A 12,683-nucleotide genomic window follows, 5' to 3' on the forward strand; every position below is an offset into this window, starting at 1 on the left:
TGGTAAGCCTTTGTTTTCTCTTTGTAAATGCGCGCGTTCTCATAAGCCTCATTCCTTATCTCCTCCAGCTCATTCAATTGAAGCTTCCTATGAACTCCAGCAGCATCAATGTCCATATTGAATGTCTTTACGGCCCAATGTGCTTTATGCTCCAATTCAACGGGAAGATGGCATGGTTTCCCATAAATGAGCCGAAATGGAGACATTCCAATTGGTGTTTTGTAGGCGGTACGATATGCCCACAACGCGTCATTCAAACGCAAGCTCCAATCCTTCCGAGTTGGCCCAACAGTCTTTTCTAAAATCTCCTTGATTTCTCGATTAGAAACCTCGGCTTGCCCACTTGTTTGAGGATGATAAGGTGTTGCCACCTTATGTGTGACATTGTACTTCTTGAGCAACGCCTCTATGGTCCGATTACAAAAGTGAGAGCCTCCATCACTTATAAGAACCCTTGGCATTCCAAATCTTGCAAATATGTTAGTTTTCACAAATTCTGCAACCACTTTGGAATCATTAGTACGGGTGGCTTTAGCTTCCACCTATTTCGAAACATAATCAACCGCAAGTAAAATATAAACACAACCATAAGATGAAGGAAAAGGACCCATAAAATCAATGCCCCAAACATCAAAGATTTCGACAGAAAAGATGGGATGTTGCGGCATTTGGTCTTTGGCACCTATATTGCCCGTCCTTTGACAACGATCACAAGTCACACAAAAAGTTCTAGCATCCTTAAATATAGTAGGCCAATAAAATCCACATTCTAAAACTTTATGTGCTGTTCTTTGAGTGCCGAAATGACCCCCACATGCATAAGTGTGACATAAAGTTAAAATTGAATTAAACTCCGTTTCATGAACACACCTACGTAAAATCTGATCAGGGCAATATTTCCACAAATATGGGTCATCCCACACATAAAAACGTGCATCCTTTTTAAGTTTATCATTTTGTTGCTTGTTTAGGGTGCTTGGAACTTGTTTAGACACTAAATAGTTCACTAAATCGGCATACCATGGTGCACTTACCTCGATGGACAGCAACTGCTCATCTGGGAATGTCTCTGGGATAGGCACGACATCCTCCTCATGCACCAAACGGCTTAAGTGGTCAGCCACCACGTTTTCACTTCCTTTCTTGTCCCGGATTTCGATGTCGAACTCTTGAAGTAGGAGCATCCAACGAATAAGTCTTGGTTTGGCCTCCTTCTTCGTAAGTAAGTACTTCAATGCTGCATGATCAGAATAGATTATCACTTTAGTACCAAGTAAATAAGAACGAAACTTATCTAAAGCAAAAACAACAGCAAGAAGTTCTTTTTCCGTTGTGGAGTAGTTCAATTGAGCATCATTTAGGGTCCGAGATGCATAGTATATGACATGCGGCTGCTTGTTCTTCCGTTGGCCTAAAACAGCTCCTAATGCATAATCTGAGGCATCACACATAAGCTCAAAAGGAAGGCTCCAATCTGGTGGAACTATGATAGGGGCCGAAGTAAGCATCTCCTTTAGGTGTTTGAAGGCCTTCTCACATTCCTCGTCGAACTTGAATGGCACCTCCTTTTGGAGAAGTCGGCATAGGGGTTGGGAAATCTTAGAAAAGTCTTTGATGAATCGCCTATAAAATCCTGCATGTCCAAGAAAAGAACGAACCTCTCTAACCGAAGTAGGAGAGGGTAAGTAGCGTACAAGATCTATTTTGGATTTATCCACTTCAATACCCTTGGCCGAAATAATATGTCCTAGAACTATTCCTTGTTTTACCATAAAATGACATTTTTCCCAATTTAAAACAAGGTTAGTTTCAATGCATCGTTTTAAGATTAATGTGAGATTATCTAAACAATCATCAAACGAATCACCAAACACGCTAAAATCATCCATGAAAATTTCAATAATCTTTTCTACAAAATCTGAAAAGATACTTACCATGCATCTTTGGAAGGTGGCTGGTGCATTACATAAACCAAATGGCATTCGACGATAAGCAAAAGTACCAAATGGACAAGTAAAAGTAGTCTTTTCTTGATCATCTGGAGCTATAACAATTTGATTATATCCCGAATAACCATCAAGAAAACAATAAAAAGAATGACCGGCTAACCTTTCAAGCATTTGATCAATGAATGGCAAAGGGAAGTGATCTTTCCTTGTGGTGGCGTTAAGCTTCCTATTGTCAATGCACACTCTCCAACCTGTTTGGATACGAGTTGGCACAAGCTCATTCTCGGCATTCTTCCCCACAGTCACTCCGGATTTCTTGGGCACAACTTGAACCGGTGAAACCCAACGGCTATCCGAGATAGGATAGATCACCCCACAATCTAGAAGCTTGATAATCTCATTTTTCACAACTTCCATCATTGGAGGGTTGAGCCGGCGTTGAGCCTCTCTAGTTGGTTTAGCCCCCTCATCTAGAAGTATGCGATGCATGCAAGTTGTAGGACTAATACCCTTGATGTCGGCCAAGGTCCATCCTATGGCCGTTTTGTGCTCTTTCAACACCCGAATCAATTTCTCCTCCTCCATTGACGTGAGGGATGAGGAAACTATGACGGGCAACGTCTCATTCTCTCCCAAATAGACATACTTCAAATGATCCGGCAATGGTTTAAGCTCAAGAATGGGTGCCTGAATCACTGAAGGTAACAACTTGTTAGTAGAAACAGGAATTGGAATTGGGTTTGGAGGCTTACCAAAGTGGTGTGGCAACGACTCAAGGGCAGCAACCATCTCGGCCTCATCTTCACATGTAGGAACGGCATGGAATTCCACATGCATGCCGTGGGTTTTATCCTCTCCTACCCCTTCGGTTTTAAGTCCCATTCATTTGGTAATGGTCGTTTCAAGGGGGTCCCTCTCCAAGGAGTTAAGATAATCCTGCGCCAATGAATCAAATATATCAATAGAAAAACAAGAATGATCATCTTTAGGGTATTTTATAGTTTCAGAAAGATTGAAATCAATAACTTCCCCATCAAATTCCATTGATAATGTCCCCTTGAACACGTCTATCTTGGTGCGGGCCGTTTTCATGAAAGGTCTCCCAAGGAGGATCGGCAATGGGGTAGAATGGGCCGAATCTTCCATGTCAAGCACATAGAAGTCCGCTGGGAAAATTAAATTGTTAACCTGCACCAAAACATCTTCCAAAACTCCTTTTGGATATGCATTAGAACGATCGGCTAATTGAATAATCACACCATCATTTTTAAGCTCTCCTAAGTTCATAGATGCATAAATTGAATAAGGCATGACATTAATTGACGCTCCTAAGTCTAACATAGCATGTTCAAACTTAGTATTTCCAATAACACAAGGAATTGTAAAACTACCCGGATCTTTGCATTTAGGTGGTAGTTTCCTTTGTAGCACTGCAGACACATTCTCACTTACCTGGACCACCTCCTTGTTTGAAATCCTCTTCCTCGTTGTGCAAAGCTCTTTTAAGAACTTGGCATACTTAGGGACTTGCTTGATTGCATCAAGGAGCGGAATGTTGACTTGAATTTTCCTAAAGGTTTCCAGAATGTTCTTTTCACTCTCCTCCTTCTTTGATTGCCTAAACCTGCTAGGAAAGGGCACGTTTAGTAGAATAGAACTTGTCAAAGTCGAATTTGGACTTACCTTAGGCGTGTTGGACGGTTTTGGCACAATAAGGGGCTGCGGCAAAGTTTCTTTCACCCTTGCCGTGGCCTTCTTTGCTTGTTCCTCCTCTTCTTGCAGCAACACGTCCTCTTCTTGACTTGTTTTGGACGGGCTTGGGGTGGTTCCGACCTTCTTACCACTTCTCAACATGATTGCCTTGGCAGATTCGAATCCTCCCTTTGGATTGACAATGGTTGAGCTAGGGAGCTTGCCTTGGTCTCGGAATTGTCCTACAAACTCCGCAATCTGCCCAATTTGTTTCTCCAAGTGATCCACCCTTTTGTCTTGGTTTTGCATGGCTTTGGTTTGATTCTCTTGCCCCTGAGACAAATTGGTAAGTAACTTAAGAAGTGTTTCATTGTCCAATGACGTACCTTGATTGTTTTGGGCAAGTTGTGCTTGGTTTGGATTGGGGCCGAATGGCTTGGTGTAGAACCCCGGGGGTTGTTGTCTAAAGCCTCCTTGTTGTTGAGGTTGTTGAGGCTCTCTCCATTTGAAGTTTGGATGGTCTCTCCAACCCGGATTGTATGTGTTGGAATATGGATCATTCTTTGGTTGATTGTGGCTTGGAAATCCAATGGCATTTGCACTCTCCCATCCCCCATTCTCAATCAATTGAGGGCACATTTCCGAAGGGTGTCCTTGGATAGAACATACACCACATACAATCGGTCCTTGTATCTTCATTCCTTCGGCCATCTGAGACACAATAGAAGTAAGATTAGCTAACTGAGATTGAATATCGGATTGAGAACTTACCTCATTCAAGTGTTGCCGTGGGGGGTCCCTTTGCCCAAGTCCTTCATATTGTTGTGCATTTAGAGCACGGTTTGCAATTAGGGTCTTGGCTGCCATAGGAGTTTTGTCCACCAATGCACCTCCCGCCGAAGCATCGAGCATTTGCCTTTCAATGGGAAGAAGGCCCTCATAGAAGTATTGAAGGAGAAGCTCCTCCTTCATTTGATGTTGAGGACATGATGCAACAAGGGCTTTAAAACGCTCGTAGTATGCCGGAAAAGATTCTCCTTGACTTTGTTGGATTCCGCTAATTTTCTTCCTTAAGAGAATGACTCTTGAAGTAGGGAAGAACTTCTCCAAGAACGCTCTTTTCATGCTCTCCCAAGAAGTAACGGTCCCGGGTGCCAATTCATAAAGCCAATCCTTAGCCTTTTCCACAAGAGAGAATGGAAAAGCTTTCATCTTCAAAATATTCCCATCAACGTTAATGGGTGTCATGCTTGAGCATACAACTTCAAACTCCTTCAAATGCTTGTTTGGATCTTCCATGGACAGCCCATGGTACTTGGGAATATGATGCAGCAAGCTTGACTTCAATTCGAACTCATCGGTCTTGCCTTGGGCCGCCCTAGGATATTGAATGCATAATGGCATGGCATTATCTAATCCCGAGGCAGAAAGCTCCTTGATTGTTCGATTCTCTATCGCCATGACCTGTTCTTCTTCCTCCACTTCTTCTTCTTCAGATTCGGCCTCAAAACTAGAACTAGGTGGATTAGGTTCTGGTTGCTTCCTCTTTCTTCTCAAAGTTCGTTCAAAATCGTCGTCAAACTCCAAGATATTCTCACGAACGGGATGAGAACTACGAGTCATACACTTGTACCTAGAACAATGAAGCAAAAGAATTTAGCAACTCTCTTAGAAGCACGGCAAACACACCCAAAACAAGGAATATGTCACGGCACACAAACAAAAGCAAACAGATTATGCACGGCAAACACAAAAAAAATAAAAAGAAAGAACAAATACACACACTCGACTCTTGACCTTAAGACACATTTTGACCCGCCACAAACACAAGGGATTAGCAAGTTTGCTAATCCCCGGCAACGGCGCCAAAATTTGATGCGTGATTTATACGCACACAAATTAAACCCTCTTTTTGACAATTGTAGTATAGATATAAGTAGGGATCGTTCTTAACCGGGGATTAGGAGGGATTGCAAAATCACTTGGAATCTGACTCAAAAACGTAAAATAAAGTTTAAAACACTAAACTAGACTCAAAGAATGCAAAACTAAACACTTAAAACACTAAAACAAACCAAAAGATTCAAACAGCACCCAAAACACTCAAAACTGCCTTAAAAACACAATCTGGGCAGTTTTGAGCACTTTGACTACTTTGGACGAATTTGGGAAATAAATTGATTCAAAACACTTAGAAACAAAAACTAAGACACTTTCTAACTAAATTAGACAATAAAGTAAAGGGGGATTGAGTTTTGGACGAAATTAAACTAAATGCACAGATTGCAAATTAAAGCAGAATGTAAATATGAATTTGATGGAATTGAATGGATGGGAAGCTAGCTAAGGGGTTCATCTCCATACATGTTATACTTGCATATAAAATGATTTCCAATTGTTTTTCAATAAACCATGAATTCTCAACGCCCCAGATTAACCGTGAATTGCACTAATTAACCCTCAGATTTTCCTAACGTTATTGAATTGGATGATTGCATACGACAACCCAAGGCATTCCCCACAAATTCCCTACATGAATTGCATAATAGAGATACAAGCAAGAATCATTAAGTTCTTTGAAAACCATAAGCATTGACGAAGCACTCGTTACTATGAATTGCATGAAACTTATGCCAAGAATTTACTTAACGCAATTGAGATCATCAACTTTTACTACTTGTGAATATAAGTTTGTAACGATTAGTTGAAACTTCCTTATATCCTAGCATTAGATTTACGCATGATAATTAAGCGTGCACTCTCAACCAACACACACAAATCAATGTAATTCACATAGATAAGTAAATTGAATTCACAACTTATGAAACGCAATTAGAAGTAATCAAATCATATTGCAAGCATAAACATGTATTTCGAATCCCCCCCCTAGCCAAGGGGGGGTTTAGTTCCTCATACGTACAAGACAAAGATAAGTAAATTTAACCATTGAAATCAAGGAAAAGGAAACACCTAAAAATTCCAACAACTCAAACTTGAATTGTATGAACGTTTAGGCCCTCTTCTCCTCCTCTTTGTTGCAGCACAAGGTCTAAGGACAAGTTTAGGGCCTTAGGTGTATGGATGCATGGTTATGGAGGGATGTAGTAGTGTTTAGGGGAAGGGGATGGTGCGGCAAAGCTTAAAACTAAGGAGAAAGGTGTTTGGTGGCTGTGGCAAGGGTGTGGAGAGGTTTGGACGAATTTCTGGAATGAATGAATGTGTATGAGGTGGTGATCTGATCTAGGGGTTAATATGAGTATAAATAGGCACTTAAAACCCTAGGGTAATCAGATATGGACTTGAATTAATTAATGGGAGAGCATGGGAGTGACAGCTAGGGTGAATGATTAAAGGGTGCTGCTAGGTTGGAAAGGTGTGTGGATTGGCTGGAATGAAGGGAGTAATGCACGGCAAAGGGTGAATGGGTGATGGGATGCACGGTTTTGGGAGAGAATGGGAGTGCATGTGGCTGCAATGGATTAAAGGATGGGAGTGCATGTGGCTGCAATGGATTAAAGGATGGGAGTGCATGTGGCTGAATTATGAAGAGTGAATGCATGTAGGGTGCGGCTATGGTGGGAAATTTTGGGCAGAAAATATCCTAAGGTTTATTACATAATTTAGGAAAGGATTGGACCCCCAAATCCCTAAGGAAAAGGAGATATGAAATCAGAAATCAAAGGAAAAAGGGAAAGTAACTTGCGGCATTGAATTGTAAGAAAGGGAATGTGTTTTAAGGCTGAAATTAGGGAAGGATTTAGGATAGAAAAAGTATGTAAAGTGTGGCTGAGATTAAGGTAAAAAGGAATGTAGTTTAATGACATAGAATAGGCAACAAAGACCTCTCTTGCACGGCAAGGAAGGGAACCACTTATGGAAGGCCACGGCAAGGCAATTAGGTTGCAAGGAAAACTTGATTTGTGTTCTAAAATGCATAGGAGTCTTCAATGTTGCTCAAACATAAGATCTTTAGGTCTTCAATTTCGTCCATTCCTTTTGCTCCAAACATAAGCTATCCATTCCAAGTCCAATTTTGCTCCAAAATGCTCCAAAATGCATCTTTTTGCTTCCTTAGCCATATGAACCTAAAAACACACGAAAATGGCTTAAACGACTAAAACAACTATGAATTAACAATATAAATGCACAAAAACAAGCTAAGTAAGTCGCCTAAATATGCTCCTATCATGTACTAGTAACAAAAGGGGATAAGTTGAGTAAACTGCAAAGTCCCAAAACTGAAGCTGAAAAGCTTGAGACGAATGATAAACCATATGCTTCAGTCGTAAGGAGCCTAATGTATGCACAAGTATGCACCAGACCTGACATTGCTTTTGCATTGAGGTTGCTAGGGAGATATCAGTCGAATCCTGGACATGCTTATTGGATTGCAGCAAAGAAGGTGCTCAGATATTTGCAGAAAACCAAAGACTATAAATTGGTATACAAGAAAAGTGATAAGCTCGAGTTGGTTGACTACTGTGATTCAGATTTCGCAGGATGTCAAGACTCATTGAAATCAACTTCTAGCTACATTTTTATGATGGCAGGAGGTGCAATCTTGTGGAAAAGTATGAAACAAAAGAACATAGCTACATCTACCATGATGGCAGAATCCATGGCCTGTTTTGAAGCTACTTCCCAGGCAGTATGGATTGGAAAGTTTATAGAGGGAATGAGAGTTCTCAATATTGTCACAAATTTGTTGCAGATATTTTGTGACAATACTGCTGCAGTTTTCTATTTGAAGAACAACAAGAGGTCTTATGGGACCAAACACATGCATATCAAGTACAAGTTGGTTAGGGAAAAGATTAAGCAAGGGTTCATAAAGATCAGCTATATTGATACTACATCAATGCTTGCAGATCCCTTGAACAAGCCACTTTCAGTCATGTCTTTCAAGAAGCATGTAGAAAATATGGGATTGATCTCGAACTTTGATATGCTGAGTTAGTGGGAGTAGAAAACTATTTTTAATTTGCAGTAAAATAAGTGAGCTAAACTCACTGAGCTTTGAGTTTTGAGATGTGGTTTGTTTCCGAGGTTGGGTTTGAATAAAGATTGTTTTTTTTTTTTAATTATTTGTGTTCACATGATGCATGCATATTTAATTCTTTTGGCATATGTTTATTTTGGAATAATAAAAGTTTGCGTTGGCAAACATGCAGAATGCTTGAAAAGCATAACGTGTCATTTTGGAATGATAAAAGGTTTGCATTGGCAAACATGTGGACTGCTTAAAAGCATAAGCGTGACTTTGGAATGGTAAAAAGTTTGCATTGATAAACATGTAGACCGTTTAAAAGCATAAGGTGTGACTTATGAAAGTTACGATAAAGTGGACCTGAGATGATACAGAGTAAGACAATTCTTGAGTTAAAGTTCGTCTCTAGATCATAATCTGATGGTTTTCATATGAATGGTTGACTCAGTGTATGTGATTATGAAGGTTCTAAGATGAAATATCTTTACAACCTTGTTAATCCTACATTGAGAAGTCCATTTGATAGAAATTTGAATTAAGGATGGGATTGAATCGTAGTGATATGGCCATTAAAGAAACAATGACCTCCGACATATGTTTTGAAGCATGATCATTACAATTAGTAGACCAAGTGGGAAAATGTTGGATTTATTCAACATAAATCAACCATAAATGGTTTACTATATGTAATAGGAATGTATAAGTTGAAGATCTGTTAAGTTGTGATTTGATTTCCTTATATCAGCCCTACATTAAGTGTCTTACATTATAAGTAGGTTTTGATTGAATCCTTAATAATATATGATTATGATATTTTACTTGAGAACCAAGAAAGGAGAGTTTTAGTTTTCCCTTATAGACGAAATCTAAGACTTTTTGGCTAGTATATAAACACTGGTCCCTGCTAACCCTAGACATGACAACTAAGGCTTCCCATAGAGCATTGTCATCAAGCTAGGAGTTCGCAGAAGAGTTGGTATTCTCTCAATCATGTATTGTTTGCATGGCTACTGCACCTTCAACAAGTAAGTGCTTCATATAAATTTATATAATTGTATATCTTGTGTTTTGATCATACAAACAATATGGATAACATAACTTGCAAAGGGGACACAATTTTTTGATTGAAAATAGCATTGCATCTTTCTTTCCGAATGTTCCAACAAGTAAATGCAACTTGTGACATCAGTACAGTTTTTTCTTGCTTGCTCCCCCCATATTGGTTTCAATTAAAGAATTTAACCAATTACTAAAAGTAGTAATTTCATTCTTATTCACCTTGTAGCTGAGTTGACCACCAAACCAAACTGGTTCAACCTACGGGCATCGCAAGAGCAAATGTTCCACAGATTCCTCATGCTCTTTACAAATGGGGCATATTGGTGAGGCAACAACATGTCTCTTGAATAAATCCAACCTCGTGGCAAGAGCTCTATGAAGTACTCTCCACATGAAAGTCCGAATTTTTGGAGGGGCTTCTAACTTCTAGACACTTTTCCACACTCGATTACTAATTTGTGGCAGTGAGGAGTCCCTCTGAAGTCTATTAGGATGCTCCTTGCTATGAATCCAATGGTAACTTGATTTAACAGTTAACGTGCCTCTTTTTTTCGTAGGCCATATTAGCCTACCATTGCAACTAGGATCCTCTATTTGTACTTCTTTTATTTCATTGATCTCCCTCTGCGATATAATAGAACTAACAGGCTGAACATCCCATTCTTGTTTATAATAGTAGCCTTGCATGGATTAGGATGCCCATTTGGGAGTGATGGAACCCATCTGTCAACCCAAAGCGTTATGTTATTCCCACTCATTACTTGTCATTACGCACCTTTCAAGAGAACCTCTCTCTCTTCTAGTAAGCTTGCCCATGCCTACAAAGCTCTACTTCCTTTCTTTGGCATCTAGAAATGAGGAATTATGGAAATATCTTGCTTTCATAAATCTGACCCATAAAGAATCCGGTTCATTCACCATTCTCCAACATTGTTTAGCCAACAGGGCAACATTAAATTCTTGAAAATTTCTGAACCCTAATCCTCCATCTTGTTTTAGTCGGCCTAACACTTCCCAACTGACCCAATGGATCTTTTCTTCTTCATTCGGACCCCACCAAAATCCTGCTAAAAGAGAATAAAATTCTTTACAACTACTCGCAGGAAATTTAAAGATATTCATTGGGTAGACTGGTACAACTTGAGCTACAGCTTGGATAAGCACTTCCTTCCCCATGTGACAGTAGCTTTTGTTTCCAGCCTTGAATTTTCCTCATCAAACGTTCTTTAATATAGCCCAAAGCTTGCCGTTTTGATTTACCCTAGATTGTTGGGAGACTGAGGTAAGTTCCAGGATTCTCAATTACTAGCATTCCCAAAATTCCACCCAAGTCCTCCATTAAACTTCTTGGGGTATTAGTGTTGAAATAAACACTTGATTTATTGAGGCTAACCTGCTGGTCGGATGCTGCACAATATGCATTTAAAATTTGAACAATATTCCTGCAATTTTATTTTGTGGCCTGGAGGAAAATTAAAGTTTCATCCGCAAAGAACATATGTGAAATGCTCGGACTATTTGAGCTAATTTTTACTCCTTTAAGATAATTCAAATCCACAGCTTTTTGAATGAGCAAAAAGAGAACATCACTTACAAACAGAAATAAGTAGGGTGAGAGATGATCCCCTTGTCAAAGCCTGTAGGAAGGGAGAAATTTCTGGCTTGGCTTGCCATTGATTATGATGGAAGAATCAACCGAGACCACTCATTCCATTATTAAATCAATCCATCTCCTATCGAATCCCATTTTGATCATGACCTCCTTCAGGAAGTCCCAATCCACTCGATCATAAGCCTTATTCATATCCAACTTTATTCCTAACTCAAACTTCTTTTTCGTTCTTCTTGGGTTCATAAAATGAAATATCTCATGGCCTATCATGATATTATCTTGAATTTACTGACCAGCAACAAAAGCATTATACATTGGAGAAATTAATTTGTGTAAAAGGGGTTTGAGACGATTAGCAAGAACTTTAGAAAGTACCTTATATGAGAAATTGCATAAGCTTATGGGTCTGAATTAAGCTACAGTCTCCGGATTCGAGACTTTGGGGATCAGAACAATTTGCGTGGAGTTTAATTTTTTAGGGCTAGCCTCCCCATTCATAAAATCGTTGGCAATTCCTTTCATTTCTTGGGAAATTACATCCCAATAGCATTGATAGAAGATTTCTTGAAACCCATCAGGACCTGGCGCCTTCAAGCCCCTCATTTGAAACTCCGCTTCTTCAATCTCATCATCTCTTAACAGGCAAGTGTGAGTAAGGTTCATCTCCGTGGTTACCTTCGGCTCAATAAATTCCAACATTGTGCCCCAATCTCTTGGTCCGTCAGATGCAAATAAAGTCTTGAAGTGATCCTCAACAACTCTTCTTATCTGTTTAGGATTTTCAACCCATTGCCCATTACCATCCTTGATCTTCACAATCTTGTTTTGCCTTCTCCGTTGCACCATGGTTTGATGGAAAAAAGAAGTATTAGCATCTCCGTATTGCAACCATTTAATTCTTGAGCGCTGCTACCAATAACTCTCTTCTTGCTTCCATAAACTATCAAGCTGCATAGAAGTGGATTGAATTTGATCAACATTTTCCTTCCGTTTGTTCTAAAGATTACTCAAATGTTGCGTTAATTCTTCAATTTGTATGCTTCTCTGTCTAAACTTTCTCTTACTCCATTCCTTCAACCTACTTCGACATAGATTAAGTTTCATTTGCCATTTCACCAACCAGTCACCTTCAAACTCTTCCTCCCAGCTTTTTTTAATAATCTCTCTGCATTCTTCTTCTTTAGTCCAAAAGGCTTCAGACTTGAAGGGACATTTACCTTTAACGGTCTCTGGTTCACAATTCACAATAAGCGGACAGTGATCCAATCCCATCATTTTTGTTGCCCTATAAAGCTTGGCGCTTTTGCTGTCTTGTAGACGTTGTTGTTGGACTGTTGAAGTTTATCTATTGAAATTGTTATTCTGATCAAAGGTAAAAAATAAG

The 12,683-nt window shown here is 39.6% G+C and overlaps 1 protein-coding gene and 2 pseudogenes across 1 annotated transcript; 1 reads left to right on the plus strand and 2 right to left on the minus strand.

Annotated features, from left to right (window-relative positions):
* Positions 1-870: 870 nt before the first annotated feature.
* LOC148690804 (uncharacterized) lies at positions 871-5,264 on the minus strand (annotated as a pseudogene).
* A 2,674-nt stretch (positions 5,265-7,938) lies between these two features.
* Positions 7,939-8,598, plus strand: LOC137712600 (secreted RxLR effector protein 161 pseudogene; annotated as a pseudogene).
* A 3,112-nt stretch (positions 8,599-11,710) lies between these two features.
* LOC148690805 (uncharacterized) lies at positions 11,711-12,145 on the minus strand. Its single transcript, XM_088685014.1, has one exon. The coding sequence runs from the start codon at positions 12,143-12,145 to the stop codon at positions 11,711-11,713; it is 435 nt and encodes a 144-aa protein (XP_088541140.1).
* Positions 12,146-12,683: the final 538 nt, after the last annotated feature.

The sequence above is a fragment of the Pyrus communis genome, chromosome 15, assembly GCF_041283825.1.
Source record: "Pyrus communis isolate YQ-2024b chromosome 15, ASM4128382v1, whole genome shotgun sequence".
In the NCBI taxonomy this organism is placed as follows: Eukaryota; Viridiplantae; Streptophyta; class Magnoliopsida; order Rosales; family Rosaceae; genus Pyrus; species Pyrus communis.

Bases quoted from the DNA above. Each gene is read 5' to 3' on its own strand.
- LOC148690805 (XM_088685014.1), bottom strand. From the start codon at position 12,145: ATGGTGCAACGGAGAAGGCAAAACAAGATTGTGAAGATCAAGGATGGT.